General features: G+C 42.1%; 2 protein-coding genes across 3 annotated transcripts in view; one reads left to right on the top strand and one right to left on the bottom strand.

The window, feature by feature from the left end:
- Nucleotides 1–835: 835 nt before the first annotated feature.
- On the bottom strand, nt 836–13246 carry LOC134186961 (uncharacterized). Of its 2 annotated transcripts, XM_062655064.1 has the most exons (11): nt 13116–13246; nt 12612–13044; nt 10214–10277; nt 10030–10155; nt 5549–5598; nt 5013–5105; nt 4753–4959; nt 2022–2094; nt 1903–1965; nt 1778–1849; nt 836–1714 (listed from the first exon to the last, which is right to left on the bottom strand). In XM_062655064.1, the coding sequence occupies exons 2-11, from the start codon at nt 13025–13027 to the stop codon at nt 1568–1570; spliced, it is 1311 nt and encodes a 436-aa protein (XP_062511048.1). In that variant the 5' UTR covers nt 13028–13044; nt 13116–13246; the 3' UTR covers nt 836–1567. The 2 variants fall into 2 exon arrangements, with proteins under 2 accessions (XP_062511048.1, XP_062511049.1); XM_062655065.1 differs by lacking the exons at nt 5549–5598; nt 10030–10155; nt 10214–10277 and having other exon boundaries at nt 13116–13244.
- A 2236-nt stretch (nt 13247–15482) lies between these two features.
- Nucleotides 15483–16287, top strand: part of LOC134186535 (uncharacterized) — a 1129-nt gene continuing 324 nt past the window's right edge. The window contains exon 1 of the mRNA XM_062654526.1: nt 15483–16287. This exon is cut by the window's right edge and continues 324 nt beyond it. Within this exon, the coding sequence (XP_062510510.1) occupies nt 15685–16287 (603 nt within the window). The 5' untranslated portion in view covers nt 15483–15684.

The raw sequence follows: 16287 nt of genomic DNA on the forward strand, positions 1-16287 counted from the left end.
GGCCGCTGGCAACTAGTCGCCCCAACTCAATTTATTCCGAGAATTCTTATGCTGGCTTATGACGATCCTACAGACGGCCACCTTGGTCACCAGAAACCGCTCCGTCGCGTCCTCACCCGGTTCTGGTGGCCCAACGTAGATACAAATGCAGCAGCTTACACTCACTCATGCACCCAATGCTTGAAACGACAACCCCACATCAACGTCCTCAGGCACCACTAATGGACCGCCCACGACCGACCAGGCCATTCGAGACGGTGGAAGCCGACTTTAAGGGCCCGCTACCCTCTTTTGCTGAATCGTGATGAATGCCGTTTTATTCTGGTTCTGCAAGATTCATTTTCAAAATACGCCGAAATGCATCCAGTGGTCGCCCCGACCTCTGACATCACATGCTCGACGCTGCTGGCGCGGATAAGTCGTTACGGCGTACCCACTGCCTTTCATTCAGACAGAGGCTCGTGCTTTATCAGCTCCCAGTTCCGGCATTTCTGCACCCGCTTCGGAATCAAGCACACACTATCGACACCAGCACATCTTCAAGCGAATGGTGCTGTTGAACAGCACAATTGTACCATGGTGGAAGCCCTGACTAAAGTAGTCAACGAGGTCCAACATTCCTGGTCCTACAAACTTCCAGAGGTCAACCTGGCCTACGATTCTGCGCTTCACGACAGCATTGGGGACACCCCTTACAGGGTAGGTTTCTTGTTGCAGCCGACTGCGTTCAGCGACCGTGCCAGGTCACCTTCACCATGTCTCCGAGCGTCCACTGCCAAACAACGTAAATACCACACCCACGCGTCCATCACCAGCCGTACGAGCCGGGCAGCAAGGTACTTCTCCGCCGCCCACAGCTTCGTCGGGGCCACGCCAAGTGCCTTTCCTTTTCTTGGTCTGGACCGTATGTTATCGTCCGGCGATCATCTCCAGTCAACTACGTAATTCGACTGGCCAACGGCGGGCGAAGGTCCTTCACGGTGCACTACAACCGGCTGAAACCTTTTGTCGACCGTGACTCACACCTACAGCTCCAGCCAGATGACGCCTCTACATCCTCCAACTGTACCCCAGCTCCATCAGACGATGAGGGTGACGCCCTACCTACCACCACAGAAGAATCGACCTCCACTCTTTCGCGACGAACTCGTCAGCGGCCACGCTGGCTGGAGGACTATGCTCAACTATCCACTTCAGACTCAGACACTTAGTACTATAGTAGTCCGGGACGGACTTTTGTGGGGAGGGAGTAGTGTAGAGTAATACGGTCGTCTTAGTGCTCCCTTTCATTCTAATATGAATTAATTGTTTCAACCAGCCATGCAGTCAGTGGACAGAAGTCAGTTTGACATTGGCAAGGGACGTTGGTGAGTGCCTATTACTTTTTCATGTGCTCAAGTGTACTGTCTTTGTACAGCAACAATATCTTTCAAAACAAATGTAACATAAATAACATAGAGACAGAAGAAAGCAAATGACCAAATCCAAATCTCAATACAATTACATATATAATATCTGATGTACTATGTTACTTCTCCGGTATCAATAAGATTTGCAAAGTTCATGATTACAGTTCATCTCTCTCTGTGCAGTTTGGAATATCATCATCCACAGCTACAGATCTGTCTCCAGTATCATTAGGACCAATTTTGACCATCTGATCATCTAGTAAGTCTTCCAAGTCATCTACAATACCTGATAGTGTGTCTGAAGCCTAAAGAACACAAGCTTCTCTTCATCATCAACAATTCGCATATATAATTATGGTAATGATAACCTCCTGGTCCAATCTATCTATATCTGATGTAGTTACTAAATTGTCGCCATCGAAATCCAATATATCAAACATCTAATAATAACACGTGTGTAAACAAGCAATCAAAGACCTATCACAATACATACCTTTCGAACCAAAACACTCATGTCTCTTACCAAGTAGATCGCTCTTGTCAGGATTTCTTTCCTCTAAATCAATCAAACTCATGTTCATCATTTGAAACATTGCACTGCAACAATCTAACGTTTTGTAACTTCAAAGTAAGCTCATCAAGTGTAAACGCTTTGTCCTCTTGAACAAGATCACGAAAATAGTGTCTAAGTATGAAACATTAAAAACAATACATACTAGAGAAACAAATCACTTGAGACCTGGTCACCATCACTATAATACAATAATCCGACACAATTTATTGTAAACCCAAAGACATAAAAACATGCCAGTTTGTCTGTGACCATCCAACTAAAAGTATTCATTCTTGCAATGTATCTGTTTCATACCTCCACCCACCTCATCCCCACCTGCCTTTTGAAAGTTTTCTGTCTGAGTTTTGATGTTTATATATGACAAAACAAACATTCACTATTGCATATTAATACATCCTTTCTACTTCTTTGACTGTTAAGCCCTGTCTATACTAGACCATAATGGATCCCGATCAGATCGCAGATAGCGAGCATCCACACTGCACTTTGAAAACGATACCTCCGCCCCATTTTTGATAGCACGTGACTGATAACCAATGTGTACGTGTGGCTTCTTTGCTTGTGAAAAGTGTTGATACAGGGACGTAATGTGAGCGAGAACAAAGACGAGTGAGGAGTGTTAGATGTTCCGACTACACGCGTAGCGTACGTGAAGGTAATGCCCACTATTTCTAATTGGATTCAACCGATTGTGATCTAAACCATCTCGCGATGTGGATTGGATTTATCAAGATCGGATTGTGATCCAGTTGCCAGTGTAGACAGGCCTTTAATTTAAAAAAGGCCATTATGAAATGTAGCAAACATTAAAGGTGCCCGCTCATGATTAACCACGCACGCGCAGACACACCCACGCAAACTTGAAATCGTGCCTTTATGCACACATTTATCCATTTACCAGTTTGAGATAACATGCTGTTGAACGACAAAGCGATTTCTCGATCTTTTTTCTTGTTGCACGTGACCCAAGAATGGGTGAAGCACAGAGCGCGATGGCATCTGAACAGACATCTACCATGTATGAAGTTGTAGACTGGCTTATCAGTGGATAGTCCCCGGTGAACAGGATAGTCCCCGGTGAACAGGATCGACTATCTTGTTCACAGGCGACTATCCTGTTCACAACGACTAGAGTTCTGCATGTTCACACTAGCCATAGTGTTCACGGCGACTATCTCGTTCATAGGCGACTATCCTGTTCAAGACTACTATTCTGCATGTTCACACTAGCCATACAGTATTCATGGCGACTATCCTGTTCACAGGCGACTATCCTGTTCACAGGCGACTATCCTGTTCACAGGCGACTATCCTGTTCACAGGCGACTATCCTGTTCATGTGAACAAGATAGTCCCCGCTATAGCGTGGACTATTCTGTTCACGGCGACTATCCTGTTCACGTGAACAGGTTAGTCCCCGGTGAACAAGATAGTCCCCGCTAGTAGCGGAGACTATTCTGTTCATGGCGACTATCTCGTTCATAGGCGACTATCCTGTTCACAACTACTATTCTGCATGTTCACACTAGCCATACAGTGTTCATGGCGACTATCCTGTTCACACTAGCCATACGGTGTTCGTGCATGGCGACTATCCTGTTCACAGGCGACTATACTGTTCACGACCGACTATACTGTTCACGGCGACTATAGATCTCCATGTTCACTACAGCTTCTGTTCACTAGCTAGACACTTCCTACAATTCCTGTTGGACGTCTCTAGATGGGAAGACTGACTCAAATATACTTTTATGTTTTAACAGATGTATCAAAGTAGATAATTAGTAATTATTTACAGCTACAATAGCATATAAGTGCACAAGTGTTATTTGAAATAGTGCACTGTTAATTAATTGGTTTTGAGACTAGACAGATTTTTCGTTGAATTAGATAGACTATAAATAAAGATTGGATGAACAACAAATGTTTTTGCAAAGTTACCGTTAATGTAATTCCAATAATTGTTGTAAATGAACCTTTGATGTGAGAAATTGATGAAGAAGCATGCACCAGACAGTCTATAGTCACGTGAGGCGTGTGAGCTACACGGAGGAGCGAGGCAAACGCACACATTGATCACAAATTTAGAGTCGCTGTGAACAGAATAGTCCACACTCTAGTCGACTATCCTGCTAACAGGGGACTTTTCTGTTCACGTGAAAAAATAGTCAACCATGAACAGAATACGTTAATTAATTAATTGTAGCAGCTGTGAACAGGATAGTCAGTGGCCTGTGAACAAGATATGGTCGCCGTGATAGTCGCCTGTACACAAGATAGCCGCCGTGAACAAAATAGTCGCCGTGAACAAAATAGTCCCCGCTATATCGGGACTATCTTGTTTACCTGGGATTATCCTGTTCACATAAACAGGATAGTCGCCATGAACACTGATAGTTAGTGTTAACATGCAGAATTATAGTCGTTGTGAACAGGATAGTCGCCTGTAAACAAGATAGTCCCCGGTGAACAGAATAATAGTCCACGCTATAGCGGGGACTATCCTGTTCATGTGAACAGGATAGTCCCCCCTAGGGTGGGTCCAAATTGCGTGAACAAAATAGTCTCCGGTAAACAGAATAGGAGCAAATATGAACAGAATAGTCTCTGTACATCTTTATACTAGAAATAAAGACTGTATGTCCTAGAACGTGGTGTACCCTAAGATGTTCCCTTGTTCTGCTTTGCTAGGACACAACTTGCCACGATTTCAAGTTTGCGTGAATCGTGAGCGGGCACCTTTGAACACATCAACTGAAGAACAATCACCTCATATCTGCTGGTCGTAAAAATTGCTCTCCCATCTTGTCCTTATCTCCATGAAAATTTTCATGAAATGCCTGAAAGTGATACTTTTCGATTGTATGATCACCACTAGTATACGAATAATTGCAATCCGACACATTGAATTCAATCAATGGTGACCAACAAACATTCACTGCAATATTACGATCATATGAGCGTACATAGTGATACCTGTCCAATAACATTAACTGACACAAAGTACATATAAATCACGCAAAACTAACCATTTATAAGGGATGTACACACAGTCCCCAGCCTTCATTTGCACATAGTAGAACTCTACCTCCTTTAAGCCCAAATACCTTACCAAATCCACACTAAACACAAGGTTCACACAATTCATTTATTAAAAGCTTCATACAATACATTTAAAAATAAAAGTCCTATCAGACTGACTAAAGTGTTCCAATTTGCTATTGTACAACTAGAGTCAACAATAACATAACAATGACAACAACAATAATGACGACAACAATAATAATGACAACAATGACAATACAAGGACAATAACAACAACAACAATCTTGTGGCATAAACAAATTATTCATAGGGCCATGCTCTGGCACAGCTGGACTTCACGTCATTCAGCTTTTAGCTATAGTCAGCAACAAACCCTGACAGGTTTTTACCCTTCTTGGTTTAATGCGCAACAGATATATTTCACAATGTGCATGCCATTACATTTGCAATAATAATATAATGAAAAATATGGTGTGCACCTTGCAAATATTAGTAATTAACAGTAATCATGCAAACATACCTGTCTGTGTCTACAGATGAATAGCCACTCATTCTATGATCCAAGACTACCTACAAAAAGTACAGTAGAGTGCCACTTATCAAGATGCCACTTATCAAGATCCACCAGTTATTGAACAGCACATGCCCTTCACATAGTCACCATATGGCCAAATTTGAGTCGTACAAATTAGAATCACAAATCAAAACCACAAATCAAAGTGATGGTATACTGCACAGACAAAATCAGTAAGTTCTGCATAAACGCTATGACAATTGCAGATATCTACTGTATATGCTACATAAGTAATGATAGCCACCTCTAGTCATAATGCTTCATCCCAATTACCAAATCAAATCACTTATCCAAATATCCTCCTGTCCCAACCTGCTGAAATAAATGGCAGCCTACTGTGTTACTGTTACTAGGCACAATGAGGTTATCTCATAAACAGCAACTGAGCATTCAGGTAGACACATGTTTACACACACACGCGCACACACACACACACACACACACACACACACACACACACACACACACACACACACACACAATGGACAACCGTTAAGCCCTCCACGTCTTTCGACGTCGACCTTGAGGTCAGTTGTGGAGATAGCTCCCCTGCCTCTAGAGACAGGGCCTCCATGCTCTAAGTGGAGTCTTGGGGCCAGTGCTACAATCCACCTGAAGCTTGGCCAGAGTCATCCAGGGGCACTGACAATGGCGCAGCTCTGGGACTGGACACCAAGGCCCACACGTACCTGTCTGCTGCATGATGTTGCTGCCAAGCCAGCGGTCTTGTCCACCCCAGTCAATGACCAGGTACTCATTGATACTCTTGAGTTGAGAGAAGCAAGTGTGGGTGAGTTTCTTGCTCAAGGAAACTGCGACAGTGTCACCTCCATCAGGATCAAACCTTCAACCCTCATCACGGAATACAAGATCCCGGATGTCATCACCAACGCTCTACCATCTGCTCCACCGATCTACCATCTGCTCCACCGCCCCCCCACACACACACACATCTGGAACCTGGAATTCCACCATACCCAGTATGGGCTTAAGCATCGCAGAAGTTTTCGCCAAGAAGAGCGGTCATTGGCTTGTGACAGGTCAATATTCAATGACACCAGGTCTCGTTGAATGGTATCAATCCACCTGTTCTTTGGACCATGCTGAGGGCGTTTCACATTATGCAACTTGCTTCTCAGCAACAACTTTTGTGAACGAGAGACGTTCATCCGTTGTAAAAGACCAAGCCACTGCAATCTTTGATGTTGAATTTGACGTTCAATTGGTTCTTCCTTTGCAGATTTCAAATTGAAGGAATTTCTTATCTTATTCAGTCTTGATACACCCAAGATAGATCTAATACAGCGCATATGAAAAGTTTTCAGTCTTCGAATATCTACTTGAGTGATTGCCCAAGTCTCAAGTCTCACAACCATATAGTAAAACTGGCATCACTAGTGACCTAAAGACTCTCAGTTTTGTACACACACACACACACACACACACACACACACACACACACACACACACACACACACACACACACACACACACACACACAATCAAATCTATCCAAATCAAAGAAATCACTCATATACTAAACGTACAACTGTCCACTAGGAGACAGATCAGTTCTTGTGCTCTCTCAAGTGGCTGACCAGTCTGATGCAAGACGTGCACAGTATACCACAAACGTTACAGACATGGTCAGTAACTGGTGTAAGGGTTGCTCATCCTTGCTGCGTCTACCCTGTTGAAAGCAAGCCGCACCTTCACAAATAATCTTTCACCAACCAGGTCTATTGTTGGCTAGGGTACTTACCCAGTACACTGATGTTACACAACTTGAAAGGGACTCTAAGGTTGTTCTTAAAATGCTTCCCTTGGCCCCTTACACCATTGCTCCTAAACCCAGTTGACCGTAAAAGACCTGCTTTGAGAGACGGGAGTCTTCCATTCTAAGGACATGCCCCAACCAGCAAAGAGAGCTTAGCACTACCGTGGCATCAATATTCGAACAGTTGGCTTACTTCAAGATGTTGTTATTAGTTTGTCAATCTTGCCAGTTGACACCAGGATAAGGCAGAAGCAGCATTGATGGTACTTTCCAAGAATTTTGAGATGTCATCTATAGACATTCCAGACTCCAAGCCACACCGGAGAGAAGGCAAAACCACTGCTTTGTACCAATATTTCTGGTAGTTCTTATACCACTCTCATCAAAAACTCTATCCTGCAAGCTACCAATTGCAAAAGGATAGCTGGCAGTTTGATGACGGTGTTTAATTTCAGCATTAATATCAGCCTTTGCCAAGAGGAAATTGCCCAGATAGTGGAAACTCTAAACATTCTTTAGGACAGCCCTGTTGTCGATTTCCAAGTAAAGGTAGTTTGGTCCTTGACCAAAAACTGGCTGGTAGAGGATCTCCGTCTTCTTTACCTTGGTGGAGAGGCCAAGTTTCCAACACGTGTAGTCAAAAGCATCAAAATGACTTGAGAGATAATCATCACTCAGGCACACACTGTAAATCCAGAAATTCTCGTACTCGTGAAATTTTAGTTATTTTTGTACAGATACCTGGTTATACTAAAATAATACAAATACTAATATCTATACATAGATACACTTGAATTTGGCTACAGTACAGTACCGATGTCCCATATGAAAATAACATGTGTACTACTTCATGGACAGTACTAAAATTTATGACTATGCAATTTCTAGATTTACAGTATACAATATCATCAGCACACTGAACTTCCATCAAAGACATAGTATTAGTCTTGGTTTTTGCTTACAGCCTGCTCAGATTGAAGAGACCTACATCCATCCCATAAACAACCTCCGCCCCTTCTAAAAGTTCTATTCCGTATTAGGTGAAAGATACTAGTTGATATAAATATAGAAAACAGAATGAGTGGATAGTCTTGCTTTCTGTCAGTCTGCACCTAAAAAAGCTCACCATCACTGGTGTCACTGATAACTTTTACAAATATGTGATCATGGGGACGTCTCAGATGACACAAACTTTTCAGAACATTCATACTTTGCCAAGATCTGCCACAAAGCTTCTTGGTTTACTGAGTCAAAGGCTTCTGTCAGGTCTCTGAAGGCTAGTTATATATACCTATAGGTAAAGCGGCTGGTATTGTTTCCGACACTTCTCCTGCAGCTGGCAGGACATAAAAACCATGTCAATCATTTCTCTGTTTGCTCTGAGACTCGAGAAGAAATTCTTCCCCGTAAGGGTGTAGATGACTAGTCAGAATTCAAGCAATGATCTTACCAGCAACAGCAAGGAGGAAATTCCATGACAAATTGCCACAATGTGATTTCTCCCCCTTTCTTAAAAATTCTAATAGTTTCCACACCTCTTAGGTCTGGGTTATTTCTTCTCTCTGCCAAATGAGTAAAATGAGATGATGAAAGTAGCAAGTGAGTTCTTCTCCTCCATGTTTACAATCTCTGCTGGTATTCTGTCACCACCAAGAGCCTGAATACTCACTGAATCCTTCAGGAGAGTGCCACCTTTATCTTCCACACATATATCATGCCCCGTATGCCAAAGACAGACTAATTTAAGACTGCCTTGGTGGCACCAAAATTCTGTGACTGTGTCATGCCTATTTGTCTTTACTCCCACCATTTGTCTTTAATCCGGCATATTTGCCTTGATATTCAGCTTTGATGGTCTCATGGGCTTTCTGTTTGTCCTCGTTGGTTGGGTCACTTTGTCAGGCACAGAAAGCCTTCATCTTTTCTTGTATGAGGTATCTAATCGTAGTACTGTTATAATTAAACTTTCTCGTCCTGGTGCTTTCTGGTGCTGTAACTTACGGAGTCTTCACTGCTTGAAAGAATGGCTGCTTTCAGTTCGTCCCAGTACGTTGTCAAGTTATCACCTTGAACAGACAGAAGATTGTGGTGGAGGGAACGCTGCAGTTGTTCACGCATCTCGAGATCTTTCAGTTTGTCAACACTGAGTCTCCTCCTCACTGGTTTCACCATCTTTTCCCTCCTTCGACAAACATTTAGAGAAAGGATAAAGCAAACAAGCCAGTGGTCAGTCCAGTAGTCATCTGTGCTAGTGATTGCTTTGATAATAAGGCTTCTTGTTGGTCACGTGCCCGATCGATAACATAATCAATGAGATGCCAATGTTTAATCTAGGATATTGCCAAGTAGTCTTGAATATATTTTTCTGGCAAAAAGAGTGTTGGTTATTATGAGCTGGTGTTTGTCACACATAGTCAGCAAGACTGTACCATTCGAGTTGCAGTTTCCTACACCAACCTTACCGATTGTCCCTTTCCAGAGTTTGTGCTCTCTTCCTACCCTCGCATTAAAATCACCAAAAATGACAACTTTATTATCTTTAGGGATGTTTGAGAGAAGACTGTCCAGTGTTGAGGAGAACAAACACACGCACACGCACATGCACACAAATGGTATGGTACACAGTGCAAAGAGATGATCTAGCAGTTACCTTGTCTTTGTATTTTGGATATTCAATTAAATAGATATCGTTAGTTCCAGCAAATAAGCAGCGAATGCTGTCAGCATCATCTTGATGAAGAAGAGATTTAGTATCTCCACTACTGAACAACATCACCTGGCCACATTAAAATGGGTACCAAATGCACAATGTTTAGAATTTACTTCTAACTTACAGCGTCAACTAATTGAGTTTGATATCCACCACAACTTAAAGAGTAAGGCAATAAGACATCTTGCCTAAAGGCAGCACCAGATTACCATCAAATGTAGTAGTATTCTATGCACCAAGATGTAATTACACAAAACTTTAAACACTGTTCAACTCACCAATTGCAAGACTTACAATTCCCACACTTATTCACTTATTCATGTACATCTGTTAGATCGCATGTTCTATAAATATGTCACTGAGTTCTTACACTGATATATGTCTGTTTAATTGGCTGTCTGTCTATACATATGTTTTCATAAATGAACTATAGCATCACAGCAATAGCTAATCTATGTGTCCATTACATCTAGTACATACAGTGGTGCTTGAAAGTTTGTGAACACCCAATACAAGTTCTTATTTATTACTTTCCTAAACTTTCATTTGTATTTTTCCTGAGACATGCTACAGAAAATCAGTCAAACCCAAAATATAATAAAGTTAGCAAAAGTTTGTAAACTTTCTCTAGTACTTGTTATGTCTACCTTGGGATGTGTCAATATTACATCTGTACAATTGTACAAGGCTCTGACAACGTTCTTCCCATTCTTCCATACCAAATGTCCTCAAACTTTTCAAGACTTTCTAGTGGCAAAAATTTACAGTTTTTAGGTCATCCCATAGCATTTCAATTGGGTTGATATCAGGACTTTGGCTGGGCTATTCTAAAACCCTAATGATGCTTCTCAAACCAAGATTTAGTTGTTTTGCTGTTATGGGTAGGGTTGGTGTCATGTTAAAAATGTTCATCTGTTCCAGTCGAAGTTGACGAAATGCGACACTGATATTCGCTTGGAGAATTTCTTGATACTGAAACAAATTCATTCTTTCTTTAAGCCTTCCTGTGCCAGATGCAGTAAAACAGTCACACAGCATTGTGGTACATTGCCGCCACTGTGTTTCACAGTAGATATGATGTTCTTCTCGTGAAAATCTGTGGTCTTCCTCGCCAAACATACTTTTAGCAATTGCAACCAAACAGCTCAATCTTTGTTTCATCCGTCCATAAAACTGTGTTCCAAAAAACTGAATAAGTCTGTCAAAGTGCTCTTTGGCATACTTTAATCGCACATGTCGATGATTTGTTGAGATAAGTGGTTTCCTACTTGCTAGTCTTCCATACAAGCCAGTTTTGTTCAAACTTTTGCGAAATGTAGAACAACATCAACTCTGGACACTTTCAACAAATCCTGAAGAATCTTGTATGTCATTCACGGGTTGTTCCTGACTTCTCGGACGATGCTTTAGTAAGTGTCTGAATCATCTTAGCCAGTCAGCTAGCACAAAGGAGCGTTCAAGACATTTTTAATGCTCACCACTTGTACACCACTTGATAAGTTGTTGACTGATGGATGCCCAGACGCTTAGATATCTTCTTGTATCCCTCCTTGTTGTGGTCACACTCGATATCATCTGTCTGAGCCTCTCACTAACTTGTTCTTTCATAGCATACTTAAAATCATTCATACCAGCAAGCATGTTCGGCAAGAATTGCGTTCGTTCAACATCTATTATTGCTATAAGAAAACGTGTGGGACAAAATTAGTGGCAAATTGGATACAATTGCTAAGACAAACTAAATAGAATTTCATTACGAGTTCACAAACTTTTGCTAACTTTCTTCTCTCCGTTTGACCAATTTTCTAACCCTTACAAGAGCACTTCAGAAGTCATTTTTCTTTCATGGTGTAATGAAAACAAAATCATTTCTGTAGCACTTCTTGGTATAAATACAAATGAAACAAAACTTGTAAAGGGGGTTCACAAACTATCAAGCACCACTGTACATGAACACAAACAAAAACTGCACTGCACACTAGATATTCACTACACAGACAGACAGACAGACAGACAGACAGACAGACAGACAGACAGACAGACAGACAGACAGTCCTGCTATATGTTTGTTAGCTTGTCGTCGTTGTAATGTTCAATCATTTGAAGAATATAATACCTTTGACAGACAGGCAGACAGACAGACAGACAGACAGACGCACACACACACAGCTCTCGTTTATCTAGAGACACAAACACAGAAAAGTCACAGACACATGCAGAAGCTTGAATAATGCCCCATACTCCAGCACGTTAAAGTACAGGCCCATGAAGCACTATTTTATGAAATATTGAAGACAAAGTATATTTGATATCTTACAGTTCATTGCTCTAAACATGCATTTCAAAGCACAATGTGATAAAAGAATGCAATGTATACATCTGGCTATCCATCCCGTCTGTTGTCTGTCGCTTGTATGTCCGTAATAACTCTACCGTACTGTACAAAACTTAGCAATTATAACTCAAACGTAGTTTAGTAGACAACAACAGACAGGAATTGTTCCAGCTTCTAGATGTCCCACCTAATGTACTTCGGCACTGCAGTTACCAAATTGATATCCTTTATCTTGTAAACCTTCAGAAATTCCTTCATTGTGTAGTATCTCCTACCTTCCGTCCGAATCTCCGTCTTCCCAAACTCTACTGTCACAATCTCTCTGTTCACGCCCTCTTTTGATCGCAGGTACTCGTCGGTCCAGCGATCATAAGCTAGAGAGTCCTTACATCCCCCTTTTACTACGAACGGTTGAGACTCTTTAGTGTACCGATGAAAAGTTCGACCATTCGGAAAATTCAACATTTCCTCGACTGCAAGAGCGGGGCCCTGCGACCCTAGTGGCTTTAGATGACCTGGAAGAGTCGCAGACTTTATGTCCGAGTCGCATGAACAAAGCAGAAGCACACACGGCAGACACCAGGCTCCATCGAATGCCTTCATTTCAATGCAAAAACGCCCTGGATACGCGAGGCGGGAGAAATGTGCTAGCTTGAATATTTATGTGCAGAGTGAATTGTGCAACCTCTACCTTTAGAGTTCTTGAGTTGAAGTATGTATGGTTTCGCCTGCAGAGAACATACTTGCGCGGGCGACTACAGCAACAAAATGCGTACAGTGGTAGTCTTTTTCATATCAAGCCGTTGTGAACGTTCTAGATGGTTTTCTGTAGACTCGAGCCAGTCTCTCCCCGCCTTCGTCATTCCCCGGATAGTCAATCCTCGCCGTGGAGATCGATACACGACTGCTTCTTGCATGCTGTCAGTTCAACCAATAAATTTAAAAATTAATAATCAAAATCGTTTTCAAAAAGCTTCTAAACAATAAAATGACTTTGTTTATGTCAGAAGACATACTCAAAGATTAAATAGAGACTACACGTTTCAGTTTACTGGAATATTGTGAGTCTGCTCTTGTGACATCACAACATGGACGCGGGTTGGACATGGTGATGCATGGCGGCGGTGGTTAGTCTGGTCATTCTCTTGATCTTTTTGTTGCTATTGGTTGTCAAAACGTCCAATCAAAACAATATAAATACCCAAATAGCATGATTTGATGTAGAATCAGCGGGTCAGCAGGTGTATTCACAAATCTTCAGTGTTCTTTTGATCTCCATGCCTCAGCTGATATGGGGGGGGGGGGGTGAGGGTGGCTCCATAATTATGCCTATGTCTATATATATATATATATATATATATATATATATATATATATATATAGGGCATTCTGTCAAGAGGTATTCTGGTTACTCCTACTTCATTAGGAGTTACTTTAACATCCTTGATATTTTATGTGTTAGATCTTCCAGCAGCTTCGGAATTTCACATTGCTTGGATGCTGCTATAGGAATAAAAGCAAAAAGGTTTTCATTAATAGTATTAGCCTCCCAGTTCTTCTGTGACATGAGTACAGAAATTGGCAACAATTTGAACCTGTCAAATACATGATTAATTGTGTGTCTGTGAATAGTTGTAGTATTATTAGATGTTTGACCTGTTCAATTACTGAAAGTAATCGAAATAGCGACTGAATTGAACAGTTTAGGTCATCAGTTTGAGAACTATTGATGATGATCAATGATGATGATTATGGTGGTGGTGGTGCTGCTGCTGCTGATATGTTAATTATTTATTTATTTATCCAGAGAAAATAATTCAGACTATAGTCTGATCTTTCATATTATACCCTGCTACACACTATGACTCTACGTACACATTACACTGGACAGCAAAGTACCGAGAATAGAACAAACAGATTTCACACCGACCAGGAGCCACGACTATATAGCATGGCGGAGCACCCTCTGAAGAAGCTTCCTCACTTCACCATCTCACACTGTCAGATTTTCCATGTGCATCTGTTTGACAAGCTTGAGACACAGAAGTTCTAATGTTATGAATTTTAGTGCACTGGCTGCTTCAGTAGGTGACAAATAGCTTCTTTAAAGATTTGAAATGATTGGCTAGTGACAAGATCCTCCTGCATATAAAGGCACTTGTATGGTAATATTATGTTGAAGATATTGTGTTACCACAAGATTGTGTTTTATATTACTACTAGTGTGATGTGTATGAAGTGTACCTCAGATGTTTAGCTAGATGATCAGCTGAACCTGACCAAATTGCACTGCCTTGCTTAGCTACTGGCCAACCACTAGAAGACAATTAAGTGCTCAGTCAATATGGAAAGTAGTGCTGTCTTTGTTTGTTACTGGTTGACAACGTGCTATAGCTGACATCTTCTCTGGACAAACTGGAGTCTGACCAGGTGGAGGTTGGAAGTTTGCATTTGTATTGTTTCAATTACCCAGGGCTGGAGCTTGGATGTTCAGACACGATGCAGCTACACTTCTAAAATACATATGATTCCCGTACACTTATTTAACCCACTTTGCGTACATTGCAAGCCTACATCCTAATGAGTAGGTAGATAGTTGACGTCATCCACTTGGCATCCAACAGCTAGGTCACACATGCATAACACACAATTTCCAAACAGCTGTTCATGCGTAGTTGTGCAACAACAGTTTGTTTTACAAGCTAAGTCTACCTTCATATAGCACTGTAAATTACGGATTGCAAACATCCCGTTCAGATTGCAAATAACGTGGAGGGTTCTGTGTTTCTTGACGACGTGGGAGTGGCAACTTCATCAGACTATTGCCTGCCAACGCAAAATAGTCTTCAGGGGTAACCAAGACTTTATGACTTCAATGCCACTTAACTACATGACCAAGACTGTCTAGAGGCACAGACTTGGGTAGCCTCGTACCCATGCCCTCTTGCGCGCCCGGTAGCCTCGAACTTCCAGACCAGAGAGCGCGCAAAGCGGTTAATGGCACGCTTTTTCCGGTACGTAGGGTGTCTACTTTTAGCTTTGGTATTCGAAGGTCGTAGCCATATGCATGGCATGATTAAATAGTACGGGTAATAGCGATCAAGAAGTTTTGACAAAGCAGTGAACTATAGAACTCACGGACGTCTCTTTTACATCTCGTCACAGTCGACGTCGGTCGTGTACCAATTTCAAGAAACTATTGCTCTGCCTCAATCTTCGTCTACGCCTTCAGAAGCAACAAGCGTCCACCTCACTTCGCAATGACTGAAAGAGAAACAATTCGCAGTAATGGTCGACCTGAATCATTCTGTGACGAGCAGCTGCAGAGAACCGACTCTCGGACAGCGCTGGCACGGGCAAGTAATTTCAGTGCGTCGAGAACACGCTGGCCTGTCCTTCGAACGGTTCTAAATAGCGGGTCGAACGAATCGGTGGCAGAGACTCAGAACCTGGACAATGACGCTGAGCAAGTCGAACGTTTACAGTTACCCCAAGGTGATCATGAACCACAACACACAACTACCCTACGTAAGTCTGCAACCACACAGACGGCTCGTAATCGCAAACTGCTGTGTTGCTGTTTGCGTCGCCGCCGACGTCAATGTAGCAGTGAAAACATCACACCAAGTAAGCGCCAGAGACCAGGGTACCTCCGGTTACTTCCTGCCAATAAAAGGAGACCCTATACAGACCTGCCTACCACACCTGGAACCCAGACAGATGACCACTTGTACTCTCATGTTCAAGCTCCTCACAACACTCACACTGATACTGTTCAGTTCAGAATCATTGGTACTAGTGATGGAGGATATGAAACTGTATCAATTGGCCCTGAGAGAAATAGAGAGCATAGCACCAAGTCA

Source organism: Corticium candelabrum, chromosome 11 (assembly GCF_963422355.1).
Source record: "Corticium candelabrum chromosome 11, ooCorCand1.1, whole genome shotgun sequence".
NCBI classification, from domain to species: Eukaryota; Metazoa; Porifera; class Homoscleromorpha; order Homosclerophorida; family Plakinidae; genus Corticium; species Corticium candelabrum.